The sequence below is a fragment of the Lupinus angustifolius genome, unplaced genomic scaffold (genome assembly GCF_001865875.1).
Source record: "Lupinus angustifolius cultivar Tanjil unplaced genomic scaffold, LupAngTanjil_v1.0 Scaffold_660, whole genome shotgun sequence".
Classification (NCBI taxonomy): Eukaryota; Viridiplantae; Streptophyta; class Magnoliopsida; order Fabales; family Fabaceae; genus Lupinus; species Lupinus angustifolius.
The window spans coordinates 1,302-19,586 of NW_017727986.1; the positions used below are offsets into that span (position 1 = coordinate 1,302).

At 41.3% G+C, this 18,285-nt stretch overlaps 2 protein-coding genes across 2 annotated transcripts; both read left to right on the top strand.

Moving 5' to 3' along the window:
- The first annotated feature begins 1,959 nt into the window (after positions 1 to 1,959).
- Positions 1,960 to 6,488, top strand: LOC109341790. Its single transcript, XM_019579761.1, has 6 exons — positions 1,960 to 3,564; positions 3,913 to 4,158; positions 4,606 to 5,237; positions 5,370 to 6,139; positions 6,293 to 6,428; positions 6,485 to 6,488. The coding sequence occupies exons 1-6, from the start codon at positions 1,960 to 1,962 to the stop codon at positions 6,486 to 6,488; spliced, it is 3,393 nt and encodes a 1,130-aa protein (XP_019435306.1).
- Positions 6,489 to 8,612: 2,124 nt separating this feature from the next.
- Positions 8,613 to 13,141, top strand: LOC109341791. The gene is made up of 6 exons (XM_019579762.1): positions 8,613 to 10,217; positions 10,566 to 10,811; positions 11,259 to 11,890; positions 12,023 to 12,792; positions 12,946 to 13,081; positions 13,138 to 13,141. The coding sequence occupies exons 1-6, from the start codon at positions 8,613 to 8,615 to the stop codon at positions 13,139 to 13,141; spliced, it is 3,393 nt and encodes a 1,130-aa protein (XP_019435307.1).
- Positions 13,142 to 18,285: the final 5,144 nt, after the last annotated feature.

Consider the following 18,285-nt stretch of genomic DNA (forward strand, 5'->3'; position numbering starts at 1 on the left):
ATAGGATGAGAACGAGAATGAGGATGAGGATCGGATGAGGAGTAGAATGAGGATGAGCAAGAATATGAGGATGAGGATAGGATGAGGATGAGAATGTGGATGAGGATAAGGATAGGATGAGGGGGAGGATGAGGTTGAGGAACAGGATGAGGATGAGGATGAGGATGCGAATGAGTTTAGGATGAGGATGAGGATGAGGAGGAGGATGAGGATAGGATGAGGAGGAGGATGAGAAGGAGGATAGGATGAAGAGGAGGATGAGGAGGAGCATGAGGAAGAGAAAAGGATGAGGACGAGAATGAGGATGGGATGAAAGCTTGGAGGGAAAAGATGCACGCCCAAAAGCTTAGAGATAAAGCAAGGAGATAGAACATTTGGATGAAAGCTTGGAGGGAAAAGAGCACGTCCAAAAGCTAAGAGATAAAGCAAGGAGATAGAGCATGGATGAAAAGCTTGGAGGGAAAATCTAGAGCCAAAAGCCACACGGCTATAATCAAGGGAGATCTAATCTCCACAAGATAAGGATCTCCTAATCTAATTTCCCCAAGTCCACACGGCTATAATTAAGGGAGATCTAATCTCCACAAGATAAGGATCTCCTAATCTAATTTTCAAACAAGCAAATCAAAAGGAGGATCAAATTATATCATCAACATGAAGATAATGGAAGATATTATTTCAACCACTCATCAAGGCAATCTCAATTCAAATCCACCATCACCATTCGTCCAACACATGAAGATTAGATTGAGATTAGATAGGATTAGTTTATCTTTTCATGCCTTTTGATTTTGGCAATGTAAACCGAATTCCTTTCCCTATATATATGACCCATATGCACAAGGAATAAAGTAGATTGAATTTTATGTTAATAACCATTGTTAGTGAGTTTTCTCCTAGCTTCTTGGCTGAGTCAAGACCCCTTGTTCTTATCAAGAGTATCATTCTCTTGTGGCGAACTTCACAAGGCTTATCAAACATTCCATTGTTTGTGGCGCCATTCCATCCCTAACCTTTTCCATATTCTCAAATCCACCATAAACACCAACACCAAACCGTGAGCAAGCACTCCTTGTTCATACAAACCGAAACCATCCATATACACATAAACAACCATCATTCCAATTCACATCATTACAAACCGTGCATCACTTTCATTCCATTCTACAATCACTTCATCAATTCTCAACAAATTGCAAGCCAACCGAGGCTAATCAAAGTACAAATATTCAAAGCAATCAAATAAGTTCCAACAAAGTGAATCATCAATCAACAAAGAGGACTTTCACAAGAAACGATCCTATAACAAAGGCAATCCACAAAGAGGTTGTCATCAAGTGGTCATCAGAGCTCAGTTCTTGCCTGAAAGTCACAATTATAATATCTTTATCAAAATAAGACTAAGGCATTGAATTTGAGGCAGCACCACAAGTAAGTGCAATTTCAAATTTTTCTTTCTAAAAATTCTTCTACTTCTACCCAAATTTCTTTCCCTTGGCCGAACCAAAAGCCATACATACACACAAAACCATACCCTAAACACATTACCCTACAAAAATCAAATCCATCCACAAAATACCCTACAAAACCGAGACATCCCAAGCACAAATCATCCAAAATACAACCCAAAACACCAAATACCTACACAAACCGAATATAAACCCTAACCCTAACCCAAACACATCAAGCCAAACACAAAACCTTAAACCTAACCCAAAAACCTACCCAAACCGAGACCAAAACCTAACCCTAACCCACAAAACCTACACAAACACTACCCTACAACCTACACACAATCCAGCCGAGCCACAAACCAAATAAATTGGTAATCTTGTGAACTTGTCACACGTTTTTGATACTACAACTTGATCACTTGACTCACTCAAGAATCAAAGGAGAAAATTGAGAGAAAAGTGAGAGAGTGTAAACACTTGAGAGAAGAGTAAGGAGAGTGACATTATGGCTAGTCCAGAAGATAGTGGTTCTCCATTATCACCAAGGACAGCCGTGCTACATGCCATGATAAGCACCCAATTTCAGGCCCTACAACGGCAAATGGATGAAATGAGAATAGATGTTAGGAGGCTGGAGGGTGACTCTAGTAGTGAGATAGATCATAGGAGAAGGAGGAGGAGAGATAGAAGAGGTGGCCGTGAGGATGAGGGCCATGGTGAGAGGAGGAATAGGTATGAGGAGGAGGAGGGCCGTGGTGAGAGGAGAGGTAGGCGAGAGGAGGATGAGTATGAGGGAGGATATGGGAGAGGAAGGTATGAGGAGGATGATTTTGAGGGTGGCCGTGAGGGAGGTGGTCGTGAGAGAGGAGGCCGTGGAGATAGGAGGAGGGAGGATAGGTTAGAGGGAGTAAAAATAAAAGTCCCTACATTCCTAGGACTTAATAACCCTGAGGCCTATCATGAGTGGGAGTTAAAGATGGAACAAGTGTTTGAATGCCAACACTATAGTGAGGAAAAGAAGGTAAAGGTTGCTGCCCTAGAATTTAAGGAATATGCTATGGTGTGGTGGGACCAGATCCAAAAGGAGAGGAGGAGGTATGGTGAGGAAGTAGTAAATACTTGGGGGGAGATGAAGAGGGTGATGAGGAGAAGGTTTGTTCCAAGTTCCTACCAAAGAGATGTGCATAACAAATTGCAAAGACTAACTCAAGGTAACAAATCGGTTGATGAATACTTCAAGGAGATGGAGCTGGCCTTACTTAGGTCCAACTTCCATGAGGACCGAGAAGCTACAATGGCTCGGTTCCTACATGGGTTGAACCCTGAAATTCAGGATATTGTGGAGCTTCAACCATATGTTGAGTTAGATGACCTTGTCCAAAAGGCCATCAAGGTAGAGCAACAAATCAAGAGGAGGAAGTCTAAGTACTCCTCTAATTCAACAACCAAGTATCCACCAAATACTTGGAAAGACAAAAGCAAGAAGGAGGGCAATGCAACAAAAGAAATTGTCCCTAGTTCTAAAGAAGCCGTGGGGACAACCAAGTCCCAAGGTAAGCAGCCCCTTGATCCAAATCAAAGGAGCCGTGATATAAAATGTTTTAAATGTTTGGGGCGTGGCCATATTGCGTCTCAATGCCCTACAAGAAGAACTATGATGGTTCTAAATGGGGACATTGAGTCCCAATCTGAGTCAGCTAGTGATGAAGAACATGACAATGAGGGTGATCTTAATATGCCCGATGGAGACCTACTCATGGTTAGGAGGCTCCTTGGGAGTCAAAACCGAAATCATGAGGAAAGTCAAAGAGAAAACATTTTTCATGCTCGCTGCCTTGTACAAGGTAACATATGTACCCTCATCATTGATGGAGGAAGTTGTGCTAACGTGGTTAGCACAAGAACGGTGTCTAAATTGAAGCTTATCACCAAGGCACACCCAACACCATATAGGCTGCAATGGCTTAATGATGTGGGGGAGATGGTCGTGAATAAGCAAGTTGAGGTCCCTTTTTCCATTGGAAAATATGAGGACATAGTCCTATGTGATGTGGTCAACATGGAGGCCAGCCATATGCTATTGGGAAGACCATGGCAATATGATAAAAATGCTACCCATGAAGGGCGTACTAACAAGTACACATTTATGCATAATAATCATAAAATGGTCTTATCACCCTTGTCCCCAAAACAAGTGAGTGATGATCAGCGTAGGCTGAAAGAAAAGATTGACCAAGAGAAAAAGGAGGTCACGGCTGAAACCATAGACTCTAGCCAAGTCAAGAAGAATGATCGAAAGGATCAAAAGAAAAGCTACTTTGTCACAAAAAGTGAAGTAAAGCATGCCCTAGTCACAAGGCAGCCCATGTACTTACTTTTGTGCCAAAGTTTTTGCTTAAATAGCACGGCTATTGATAAGGCTTCTATGCCTCAAAATTTGAAAGACTTCTTGAATGAGTTCAATGATGTATTCCCTGAAGAAGTCCCTAGTGGACTTCCACCTTTAAGGGGCATTGAACATCATATTGACTTGATTCCTGGTGCATCATTGCCCAATAGGCCTGCCTATAGGAGCAATCCTCAAGAGACTAATGAAATTCAAAAACAAGTCGAGGAATTTATGCACAAGGGTTGGGTTCAAGAAAGTCTAAGTCCTTGTGCAGTCCCAGTCATCCTAGTTCCAAAGAAAAATGGAGCCTGGAGGATGTGCACTGACTGTAGGGCCGTGAACAACATCACGGTCAAATATAGACATCCCATTCCTAGATTGGATGATCTCTTAGAGGAATTACATGGTGCCTGCATCTTCTCAAAAGTGGATTTGAAGAGTGGGTACCATCAAATTCGGATTAGAGAAGGGGATGAGTGGAAAACAGCCTTCAAAACAAAATATGGCTTGTACTAGTGGATGGTAATGCCTTTTGGCTTAACCAATGCGCCAAGCACATTTATGAGGCTGATGAACCACGTTCTAAGGGATTTCCTTGGAAAATTTGTTGTGGTGTACTTCGATGACATCCTAATATATAGCAAGAGTCTTGATGAACATTATGAACACCTAAAAAGTGTTTTGCTTATATTAAGGAAAGAGAAGCTATACGCCAACCTTGAGAAGTGCAGCTTCTGTGTTGATCACGTGATATTCCTTGGTTTCATAATCAGTTCTAATGGGGTACACGTAGATCCTGAAAAGATAAAGGCTATCCAAGAATGGCCCACTCCAAAAAGCACCACGGATGTGAGAAGTTTTCATGGCCTTGCAAGTTTTTATAGAAGGTTTGTCAAGGACTTTAGTACCTTGGCTGCACCTCTAAATGAAGTGGTCAAAAAGAATGTGGGGTTCCATTGGGGTGATAAGCAAGAAGAAGCCTTCAAAAGGCTTAAGGAGAAGCTCACACACGCTCCAATTTTGAGATTACCAAATTTTACAAAATCCTTTGAAATTGAGTGTGATGCTTCAAATGTTGGAATTGGGGCTGTGCTAATGCAAGATGGGCATCCTATTGCCTATTTTAGTGAGAAGTTAGGGGGGGCTGCCCTTAACTACTCTACATATGATAAAGAGCTATATGCCCTAGTGAGGGCCTTACAAACTTGGCAACATTATCTACTGCCCAAGGAATTTGTTATTCATAGTGATCATGAATCACTTAAATATTTAAAGGGGCAAGGCAAGCTAAACAAAAGACATGCCAAGTGGGTGGAATTTCTGGAGCAATTCCCTTATGTGGTTAAACACAAAAAGGGAAAAGCTAATGTGGTAGCTGATGCCTTATCAAGAAGGCATGCTTTGATTGCTACCTTAGAGACCAAGCTCTTAGGTCTCGAATGTGTGAAGGGCTTGTATGAACATGACCCTGATTTTGCTACACACTATGCCAAGTGCATGAATTCAGCCCATGAGGGTTATTATAGGCATGAAGGGTTTCTTTTTAAAGATAAAAGACTTTGTATCCCTAAGAGTTCTGTAAGGGATTTACTGTTGAGAGAAGCCCATGAAGGGGGGCTGATGGGTCATTTTGGTTCCCAAAAGACCCTTGATATATTGCATGATCACTTTTATTGGCCTCATATGAGGCGTGATGTTCAACTTTTATGTGAAAAATGCATTACTTGCAAACGGGCTAAGTCCAAGGCCATGCCTCATGGACTTTACACTCCATTGCCCGTCCCTGATTCACCATGGATAGACTTATCCATGGATTTCGTGGTTGCTTTACCACGAACTAAGAGTGGCAAAGATTCAATTTTTGTTGTAGTGGATAGATTTTCTAAAATGGCTCATTTTATACCTTGCAAAAAAATTGATGATGCTTGTCATATTGCAGGGTTATTCTTCAAAGAAGTGGTAAGGCTACATGGCTTACCAAGGAGCATAGTGAGTGATAGGGATGCCAAATTCCTAAGTCACTTTTGGAGAACCCTTTGGGGAAAGCTTGGCACAAAGCTTCTTTTCTCTACCACATGCCATCCTCAAACAGATGGGCAAACTGAAGTGGTCAATAGGACACTCTCTACCTTGTTGAGGGCTGTCCTAAGGAAGAACTTAAATGCATGGGAAGAGTGCCTTCCCCACGTGGAGTTTGCCTATAACAGGGCAACTCATAGTGCAACAAAGCATTCACCATTTGAAATTGTTTATGGTTTTAACCCACTAACTCCCCTTGATTTATTACCTTTTCCAGGTACATCATTGTTGAAACATAAAGATGGTAAAGCCAAGGCTGAGTATGTGAAGAAGCTACATGAGAAGGTGAAGGAACAAATTGAGAAGAGAACCGAGAGTTATGCAAGATCAGCCAACAAGGGAAGAAAGGAAGTCATCTTTGAACCAGGAGATTGGGTTTGGATCCATATGAGAAAAGAAAGATTTCCATCTCAAAGGAAATCAAAGCTTCAACCTAGAGGGGACGGCCCTTTTCAAGTCTTGGAAAGGATAAACAACAATGCATACAAATTGGACTTGCCTAGTGAGTATGGAAATATTAGTGCTACTTTCAATGTGGCTGACTTAACTTTTTTTGATACAGGTGATGAAAATGCTTATTCGAGGTCGAATTCTTTCGAAGAAGGAGGGGATGATGTAAACCCATTGGGACATAACATCATTGAAGACCCTTTACATGGCTTAGGAGGACCTATGACTAGAGCTAAAACCAAAAAGGCCCAAGAAGCACTTCGGCAACTCATATTTTCTATCATGGAAACAAGTGCAAATGGGACCAAGCATGAAGAGAAGGCTTTAATTTGCATAAGTCTTAATGAAGAGCTTAAGGAAGGCCACGGCCTAAGGGAGGATCCACCTTGATCTCTTTAGTTCTTACATTAGTAATTAGGACCATAAATAAGTGGGAGTTGTCTTAAAACCCACACTAGTTTAGGACTTTTATTTATCATGTCTTTAATTTAGGTGTCATTTTATTACATTTAATTTTATGAAGGTTCATGTCTTGTAGGAAAGGAGGCACGGTCACACTTAGAGATAAAGCAAAGAGATAGAACATTTGGATGAAAGCTTGGAGGGAAAAGATGCACGCCCAAAAGCTTAGAGATAAAGCAAGGAGATAGAACATTTGGATGAAAGCTTGGAGGGAAAAGAGCACGTCCAAAAGCTAAGAGATAAAGCAAGGAGATAGAGCATGGATGAAAAGCTTGGAGGGAAAATCTAGAGCCAAAAGCCACACGGCTATAATCAAGGGAGATCTAATCTCCACAAGATAAGGATCTCCTAATCTAATTTCCCCAAGTCCACACGGCTATAATTAAGGGAGATCTAATCTCCACAAGATAAGGATCTCCTAATCTAATTTTCAAACAAGCAAATCAAAAGGAGGATCAAATTATATCATCAACATGAAGATAATGGAAGATATTATTTCAACCACTCATCAAGGCAATCTCAATTCAAATCCACCATCACCATTCGTCCAACACATGAAGATTAGATTGAGATTAGATAGGATTAGTTTATCTTTTCATGCCTTTTGATTTTGGCAATGTAAACCGAATTCCTTTCCCTATATATATGACCCATATGCACAAGGAATAAAGTAGATTGAATTTTATGTTAATAACCATTGTTAGTGAGTTTTCTCCTAGCTTCTTGGCTGAGTCAAGACCCCTTGTTCTTATCAAGAGTATCATTCTCTTGTGGCGAACTTCACAAGGCTTATCAAACATTCCATTGTTTGTGGCGCCATTCCATCCCTAACCTTTTCCATATTCTCAAATCCACCATAAACACCAACACCAAACCGTGAGCAAGCACTCCTTGTTCATACAAACCGAAACCATCCATATACACATAAACAACCATCATTCCAATTCACATCATTACAAACCGTGCATCACTTTCATTCCATTCTACAATCACTTCATCAATTCTCAACAAATTGCAAGCCAACCGAGGCTAATCAAAGTACAAATATTCAAAGCAATCAAATAAGTTCCAACAAAGTGAATCATCAATCAACAAAGAGGACTTTCACAAGAAACGATCCTATAACAAAGGCAATCCACAAAGAGGTTGTCATCAAGTGGTCATCAGAGCTCAGTTCTTGCCTGAAAGTCACAATTATAATATCTTTATCAAAATAAGACTAAGGCATTGAATTTGAGGCAGCACCACAAGTAAGTGCAATTTCAAATTTTTCTTTCTAAAAATTCTTCTACTTCTACCCAAATTTCTTTCCCTTGGCCGAACCAAAAGCCATACATACACACAAAACCATACCCTAAACACATTACCCTACAAAAATCAAATCCATCCACAAAATACCCTACAAAACCGAGACATCCCAAGCACAAATCATCCAAAATACAACCCAAAACACCAAATACCTACACAAACCGAATATAAACCCTAACCCTAACCCAAACACATCAAGCCAAACACAAAACCTTAAACCTAACCCAAAAACCTACCCAAACCGAGACCAAAACCTAACCCTAACCCACAAAACCTACACAAACACTACCCTACAACCTACACACAATCCAGCCGAGCCACAAACCAAATAAATTGGTAATCTTGTGAACTTGTCACACGTTTTTGATACTACAACTTGATCACTTGACTCACTCAAGAATCAAAGGAGAAAATTGAGAGAAAAGTGAGAGAGTGTAAACACTTGAGAGAAGAGTAAGGAGAGTGACATTATGGCTAGTCCAGAAGATAGTGGTTCTCCATTATCACCAAGGACAGCCGTGCTACATGCCATGATAAGCACCCAATTTCAGGCCCTACAACGGCAAATGGATGAAATGAGAATAGATGTTAGGAGGCTGGAGGGTGACTCTAGTAGTGAGATAGATCATAGGAGAAGGAGGAGGAGAGATAGAAGAGGTGGCCGTGAGGATGAGGGCCATGGTGAGAGGAGGAATAGGTATGAGGAGGAGGAGGGCCGTGGTGAGAGGAGAGGTAGGCGAGAGGAGGATGAGTATGAGGGAGGATATGGGAGAGGAAGGTATGAGGAGGATGATTTTGAGGGTGGCCGTGAGGGAGGTGGTCGTGAGAGAGGAGGCCGTGGAGATAGGAGGAGGGAGGATAGGTTAGAGGGAGTAAAAATAAAAGTCCCTACATTCCTAGGACTTAATAACCCTGAGGCCTATCATGAGTGGGAGTTAAAGATGGAACAAGTGTTTGAATGCCAACACTATAGTGAGGAAAAGAAGGTAAAGGTTGCTGCCCTAGAATTTAAGGAATATGCTATGGTGTGGTGGGACCAGATCCAAAAGGAGAGGAGGAGGTATGGTGAGGAAGTAGTAAATACTTGGGGGGAGATGAAGAGGGTGATGAGGAGAAGGTTTGTTCCAAGTTCCTACCAAAGAGATGTGCATAACAAATTGCAAAGACTAACTCAAGGTAACAAATCGGTTGATGAATACTTCAAGGAGATGGAGCTGGCCTTACTTAGGTCCAACTTCCATGAGGACCGAGAAGCTACAATGGCTCGGTTCCTACATGGGTTGAACCCTGAAATTCAGGATATTGTGGAGCTTCAACCATATGTTGAGTTAGATGACCTTGTCCAAAAGGCCATCAAGGTAGAGCAACAAATCAAGAGGAGGAAGTCTAAGTACTCCTCTAATTCAACAACCAAGTATCCACCAAATACTTGGAAAGACAAAAGCAAGAAGGAGGGCAATGCAACAAAAGAAATTGTCCCTAGTTCTAAAGAAGCCGTGGGGACAACCAAGTCCCAAGGTAAGCAGCCCCTTGATCCAAATCAAAGGAGCCGTGATATAAAATGTTTTAAATGTTTGGGGCGTGGCCATATTGCGTCTCAATGCCCTACAAGAAGAACTATGATGGTTCTAAATGGGGACATTGAGTCCCAATCTGAGTCAGCTAGTGATGAAGAACATGACAATGAGGGTGATCTTAATATGCCCGATGGAGACCTACTCATGGTTAGGAGGCTCCTTGGGAGTCAAAACCGAAATCATGAGGAAAGTCAAAGAGAAAACATTTTTCATGCTCGCTGCCTTGTACAAGGTAACATATGTACCCTCATCATTGATGGAGGAAGTTGTGCTAACGTGGTTAGCACAAGAACGGTGTCTAAATTGAAGCTTATCACCAAGGCACACCCAACACCATATAGGCTGCAATGGCTTAATGATGTGGGGGAGATGGTCGTGAATAAGCAAGTTGAGGTCCCTTTTTCCATTGGAAAATATGAGGACATAGTCCTATGTGATGTGGTCAACATGGAGGCCAGCCATATGCTATTGGGAAGACCATGGCAATATGATAAAAATGCTACCCATGAAGGGCGTACTAACAAGTACACATTTATGCATAATAATCATAAAATGGTCTTATCACCCTTGTCCCCAAAACAAGTGAGTGATGATCAGCGTAGGCTGAAAGAAAAGATTGACCAAGAGAAAAAGGAGGTCACGGCTGAAACCATAGACTCTAGCCAAGTCAAGAAGAATGATCGAAAGGATCAAAAGAAAAGCTACTTTGTCACAAAAAGTGAAGTAAAGCATGCCCTAGTCACAAGGCAGCCCATGTACTTACTTTTGTGCCAAAGTTTTTGCTTAAATAGCACGGCTATTGATAAGGCTTCTATGCCTCAAAATTTGAAAGACTTCTTGAATGAGTTCAATGATGTATTCCCTGAAGAAGTCCCTAGTGGACTTCCACCTTTAAGGGGCATTGAACATCATATTGACTTGATTCCTGGTGCATCATTGCCCAATAGGCCTGCCTATAGGAGCAATCCTCAAGAGACTAATGAAATTCAAAAACAAGTCGAGGAATTTATGCACAAGGGTTGGGTTCAAGAAAGTCTAAGTCCTTGTGCAGTCCCAGTCATCCTAGTTCCAAAGAAAAATGGAGCCTGGAGGATGTGCACTGACTGTAGGGCCGTGAACAACATCACGGTCAAATATAGACATCCCATTCCTAGATTGGATGATCTCTTAGAGGAATTACATGGTGCCTGCATCTTCTCAAAAGTGGATTTGAAGAGTGGGTACCATCAAATTCGGATTAGAGAAGGGGATGAGTGGAAAACAGCCTTCAAAACAAAATATGGCTTGTACTAGTGGATGGTAATGCCTTTTGGCTTAACCAATGCGCCAAGCACATTTATGAGGCTGATGAACCACGTTCTAAGGGATTTCCTTGGAAAATTTGTTGTGGTGTACTTCGATGACATCCTAATATATAGCAAGAGTCTTGATGAACATTATGAACACCTAAAAAGTGTTTTGCTTATATTAAGGAAAGAGAAGCTATACGCCAACCTTGAGAAGTGCAGCTTCTGTGTTGATCACGTGATATTCCTTGGTTTCATAATCAGTTCTAATGGGGTACACGTAGATCCTGAAAAGATAAAGGCTATCCAAGAATGGCCCACTCCAAAAAGCACCACGGATGTGAGAAGTTTTCATGGCCTTGCAAGTTTTTATAGAAGGTTTGTCAAGGACTTTAGTACCTTGGCTGCACCTCTAAATGAAGTGGTCAAAAAGAATGTGGGGTTCCATTGGGGTGATAAGCAAGAAGAAGCCTTCAAAAGGCTTAAGGAGAAGCTCACACACGCTCCAATTTTGAGATTACCAAATTTTACAAAATCCTTTGAAATTGAGTGTGATGCTTCAAATGTTGGAATTGGGGCTGTGCTAATGCAAGATGGGCATCCTATTGCCTATTTTAGTGAGAAGTTAGGGGGGGCTGCCCTTAACTACTCTACATATGATAAAGAGCTATATGCCCTAGTGAGGGCCTTACAAACTTGGCAACATTATCTACTGCCCAAGGAATTTGTTATTCATAGTGATCATGAATCACTTAAATATTTAAAGGGGCAAGGCAAGCTAAACAAAAGACATGCCAAGTGGGTGGAATTTCTGGAGCAATTCCCTTATGTGGTTAAACACAAAAAGGGAAAAGCTAATGTGGTAGCTGATGCCTTATCAAGAAGGCATGCTTTGATTGCTACCTTAGAGACCAAGCTCTTAGGTCTCGAATGTGTGAAGGGCTTGTATGAACATGACCCTGATTTTGCTACACACTATGCCAAGTGCATGAATTCAGCCCATGAGGGTTATTATAGGCATGAAGGGTTTCTTTTTAAAGATAAAAGACTTTGTATCCCTAAGAGTTCTGTAAGGGATTTACTGTTGAGAGAAGCCCATGAAGGGGGGCTGATGGGTCATTTTGGTTCCCAAAAGACCCTTGATATATTGCATGATCACTTTTATTGGCCTCATATGAGGCGTGATGTTCAACTTTTATGTGAAAAATGCATTACTTGCAAACGGGCTAAGTCCAAGGCCATGCCTCATGGACTTTACACTCCATTGCCCGTCCCTGATTCACCATGGATAGACTTATCCATGGATTTCGTGGTTGCTTTACCACGAACTAAGAGTGGCAAAGATTCAATTTTTGTTGTAGTGGATAGATTTTCTAAAATGGCTCATTTTATACCTTGCAAAAAAATTGATGATGCTTGTCATATTGCAGGGTTATTCTTCAAAGAAGTGGTAAGGCTACATGGCTTACCAAGGAGCATAGTGAGTGATAGGGATGCCAAATTCCTAAGTCACTTTTGGAGAACCCTTTGGGGAAAGCTTGGCACAAAGCTTCTTTTCTCTACCACATGCCATCCTCAAACAGATGGGCAAACTGAAGTGGTCAATAGGACACTCTCTACCTTGTTGAGGGCTGTCCTAAGGAAGAACTTAAATGCATGGGAAGAGTGCCTTCCCCACGTGGAGTTTGCCTATAACAGGGCAACTCATAGTGCAACAAAGCATTCACCATTTGAAATTGTTTATGGTTTTAACCCACTAACTCCCCTTGATTTATTACCTTTTCCAGGTACATCATTGTTGAAACATAAAGATGGTAAAGCCAAGGCTGAGTATGTGAAGAAGCTACATGAGAAGGTGAAGGAACAAATTGAGAAGAGAACCGAGAGTTATGCAAGATCAGCCAACAAGGGAAGAAAGGAAGTCATCTTTGAACCAGGAGATTGGGTTTGGATCCATATGAGAAAAGAAAGATTTCCATCTCAAAGGAAATCAAAGCTTCAACCTAGAGGGGACGGCCCTTTTCAAGTCTTGGAAAGGATAAACAACAATGCATACAAATTGGACTTGCCTAGTGAGTATGGAAATATTAGTGCTACTTTCAATGTGGCTGACTTAACTTTTTTTGATACAGGTGATGAAAATGCTTATTCGAGGTCGAATTCTTTCGAAGAAGGAGGGGATGATGTAAACCCATTGGGACATAACATCATTGAAGACCCTTTACATGGCTTAGGAGGACCTATGACTAGAGCTAAAACCAAAAAGGCCCAAGAAGCACTTCGGCAACTCATATTTTCTATCATGGAAACAAGTGCAAATGGGACCAAGCATGAAGAGAAGGCTTTAATTTGCATAAGTCTTAATGAAGAGCTTAAGGAAGGCCACGGCCTAAGGGAGGATCCACCTTGATCTCTTTAGTTCTTACATTAGTAATTAGGACCATAAATAAGTGGGAGTTGTCTTAAAACCCACACTAGTTTAGGACTTTTATTTATCATGTCTTTAATTTAGGTGTCATTTTATTACATTTAATTTTATGAAGGTTCATGTCTTGTAGGAAAGGAGGCACGGTCACACTTAGAGATAAAGCAAAGAGATAGAACATTTGGATGAAAGCTTGGAGGGAAAAGATGCACGCCCAAAAGCTTAGAGATAAAGCAAGGAGATAGAACATTTGGATGAAAGCTTGGAGGGAAAAGAGCACGTCCAAAAGCTAAGAGATAAAGCAAGGAGATAGAGCATGGATGAAAAGCTTGGAGGGAAAATCTAGAGCCAAAAGCCACACGGCTATAATCAAGGGAGATCTAATCTCCACAAGATAAGGATCTCCTAATCTAATTTCCCCAAGTCCACACGGCTATAATTAAGGGAGATCTAATCTCCACAAGATAAGGATCTCCTAATCTAATTTTCAAACAAGCAAATCAAAAGGAGGATCAAATTATATCATCAACATGAAGATAATGGAAGATATTATTTCAACCACTCATCAAGGCAATCTCAATTCAAATCCACCATCACCATTCGTCCAACACATGAAGATTAGATTGAGATTAGATAGGATTAGTTTATCTTTTCATGCCTTTTGATTTTGGCAATGTAAACCGAATTCCTTTCCCTATATATATGACCCATATGCACAAGGAATAAAGTAGATTGAATTTTATGTTAATAACCATTGTTAGTGAGTTTTCTCCTAGCTTCTTGGCTGAGTCAAGACCCCTTGTTCTTATCAAGAGTATCATTCTCTTGTGGCGAACTTCACAAGGCTTATCAAACATTCCATTGTTTGTGGCGCCATTCCATCCCTAACCTTTTCCATATTCTCAAATCCACCATAAACACCAACACCAAACCGTGAGCAAGCACTCCTTGTTCATACAAACCGAAACCATCCATATACACATAAACAACCATCATTCCAATTCACATCATTACAAACCGTGCATCACTTTCATTCCATTCTACAATCACTTCATCAATTCTCAACAAATTGCAAGCCAACCGAGGCTAATCAAAGTACAAATATTCAAAGCAATCAAATAAGTTCCAACAAAGTGAATCATCAATCAACAAAGAGGACTTTCACAAGAAACGATCCTATAACAAAGGCAATCCACAAAGAGGTTGTCATCAAGTGGTCATCAGAGCTCAGTTCTTGCCTGAAAGTCACAATTATAATATCTTTATCAAAATAAGACTAAGGCATTGAATTTGAGGCAGCACCACAAGTAAGTGCAATTTCAAATTTTTCTTTCTAAAAATTCTTCTACTTCTACCCAAATTTCTTTCCCTTGGCCGAACCAAAAGCCATACATACACACAAAACCATACCCTAAACACATTACCCTACAAAAATCAAATCCATCCACAAAATACCCTACAAAACCGAGACATCCCAAGCACAAATCATCCAAAATACAACCCAAAACACCAAATACCTACACAAACCGAATATAAACCCTAACCCTAACCCAAACACATCAAGCCAAACACAAAACCTTAAACCTAACCCAAAAACCTACCCAAACCGAGACCAAAACCTAACCCTAACCCACAAAACCTACACAAACACTACCCTACAACCTACACACAATCCAGCCGAGCCACAAACCAAATAAATTGGTAATCTTGTGAACTTGTCACACGTTTTTGATACTACAACTTGATCACTTGACTCACTCAAGAATCAAAGGAGAAAATTGAGAGAAAAGTGAGAGAGTGTAAACACTTGAGAGAAGAGTAAGGAGAGTGACATTATGGCTAGTCCAGAAGATAGTGGTTCTCCATTATCACCAAGGACAGCCGTGCTACATGCCATGATAAGCACCCAATTTCAGGCCCTACAACGGCAAATGGATGAAATGAGAATAGATGTTAGGAGGCTGGAGGGTGACTCTAGTAGTGAGATAGATCATAGGAGAAGGAGGAGGAGAGATAGAAGAGGTGGCCGTGAGGATGAGGGCCATGGTGAGAGGAGGAATAGGTATGAGGAGGAGGAGGGCCGTGGTGAGAGGAGAGGTAGGCGAGAGGAGGATGAGTATGAGGGAGGATATGGGAGAGGAAGGTATGAGGAGGATGATTTTGAGGGTGGCCGTGAGGGAGGTGGTCGTGAGAGAGGAGGCCGTGGAGATAGGAGGAGGGAGGATAGGTTAGAGGGAGTAAAAATAAAAGTCCCTACATTCCTAGGACTTAATAACCCTGAGGCCTATCATGAGTGGGAGTTAAAGATGGAACAAGTGTTTGAATGCCAACACTATAGTGAGGAAAAGAAGGTAAAGGTTGCTGCCCTAGAATTTAAGGAATATGCTATGGTGTGGTGGGACCAGATCCAAAAGGAGAGGAGGAGGTATGGTGAGGAAGTAGTAAATACTTGGGGGGAGATGAAGAGGGTGATGAGGAGAAGGTTTGTTCCAAGTTCCTACCAAAGAGATGTGCATAACAAATTGCAAAGACTAACTCAAGGTAACAAATCGGTTGATGAATACTTCAAGGAGATGGAGCTGGCCTTACTTAGGTCCAACTTCCATGAGGACCGAGAAGCTACAATGGCTCGGTTCCTACATGGGTTGAACCCTGAAATTCAGGATATTGTGGAGCTTCAACCATATGTTGAGTTAGATGACCTTGTCCAAAAGGCCATCAAGGTAGAGCAACAAATCAAGAGGAGGAAGTCTAAGTACTCCTCTAATTCAACAACCAAGTATCCACCAAATACTTGGAAAGACAAAAGCAAGAAGGAGGGCAATGCAACAAAAGAAATTGTCCCTAGTTCTAAAGAAGCCGTGGGGACAACCAAGTCCCAAGGTAAGCAGCCCCTTGATCCAAATCAAAGGAGCCGTGATATAAAATGTTTTAAATGTTTGGGGCGTGGCCATATTGCGTCTCAATGCCCTACAAGAAGAACTATGATGGTTCTAAATGGGGACATTGAGTCCCAATCTGAGTCAGCTAGTGATGAAGAACATGACAATGAGGGTGATCTTAATATGCCCGATGGAGACCTACTCATGGTTAGGAGGCTCCTTGGGAGTCAAAACCGAAATCATGAGGAAAGTCAAAGAGAAAACATTTTTCATGCTCGCTGCCTTGTACAAGGTAACATATGTACCCTCATCATTGATGGAGGAAGTTGTGCTAACGTGGTTAGCACAAGAACGGTGTCTAAATTGAAGCTTATCACCAAGGCACACCCAACACCATATAGGCTGCAATGGCTTAATGATGTGGGGGAGATGGTCGTGAATAAGCAAGTTGAGGTCCCTTTTTCCATTGGAAAATATGAGGACATAGTCCTATGTGATGTGGTCAACATGGAGGCCAGCCATATGCTATTGGGAAGACCATGGCAATATGATAAAAATGCTACCCATGAAGGGCGTACTAACAAGTACACATTTATGCATAATAATCATAAAATGGTCTTATCACCCTTGTCCCCAAAACAAGTGAGTGATGATCAGCGTAGGCTGAAAGAAAAGATTGACCAAGAGAAAAAGGAGGTCACGGCTGAAACCATAGACTCTAGCCAAGTCAAGAAGAATGATCGAAAGGATCAAAAGAAAAGCTACTTTGTCACAAAAAGTGAAGTAAAGCATGCCCTAGTCACAAGGCAGCCCATGTACTTACTTTTGTGCCAAAGTTTTTGCTTAAATAGCACGGCTATTGATAAGGCTTCTATGCCTCAAAATTTGAAAGACTTCTTGAATGAGTTCAATGATGTATTCCCTGAAGAAGTCCCTAGTGGACTTCCACCTTTAAGGGGCATTGAACATCATATTGACTTGATTCCTGGTGCATCATTGCCCAATAGGCCTGCCTATAGGAGCAATCCTCAAGAGACTAATGAAATTCAAAAACAAGTCGAGGAATTTATGCACAAGGGTTGGGTTCAAGAAAGTCTAAGTCCTTGTGCAGTCCCAGTCATCCTAGTTCCAAAGAAAAATGGAGCCTGGAGGATGTGCACTGACTGTAGGGCCGTGAACAACATCACGGTCAAATATAGACATTCCATTCCTAGATTGGATGATCTCTTAGAGGAATTACATGGTGCCTGCATCTTCTCAAAAGTGGATTTGAAGAGTGGGTACCATCAAATTCGGATTAGAGAAGGGGATGAGTGGAAAACAGCCTTCAAAACAAAATATGGCTTGTACGAGTGGATGGTAATGCCTTTTGGCTTAACCAATGCGCCAAGCACATTTATGAGGCTGATGAACCACGTTCTAAGGGATTTCCTTGGAAAATTTGTTGTGGTGTACTTCGATGACATCCTAATATATAGCAAGAGTCTTGATGAACATTATGAACACCTAAAAAGTGTTTTGCTTATATTAAGGAAAGAGAAGCTATACGCCAACCTTGAGAAGTGCAGCTTCTGTGTTGATCACGTGATATTCCTTGGTTTCATAATCAGTTCTAATGGGGTACACGTAGATCCTGAAAAGATAAAGGCTATCCAAGAATGGCCCACTCCAAAAAGCACCACGGATGTGAGAAGTTTTCATGGCCTTGCAAGTTTTTATAGAAGGTTTGTCAAGGACTTTAGTACCTTGGCTGCACCTCTAAATGAAGTGGTCAAAAAGAATGTGGGGTTCCATTGGGGTGATAAGCAAGAAGAAGCCTTCAAAAGGCTTAAGGAGAAGCTCACACACGCTCCAATTTTGAGATTACCAAATTTTACAAAATCCTTTGATATTGAGTGTGATGCTTCAAATGTTGGCATTGGGGCTGCGCTAATGCAAGATGGGCATCCTATTGCCTATTTTAGTGAGAAGTT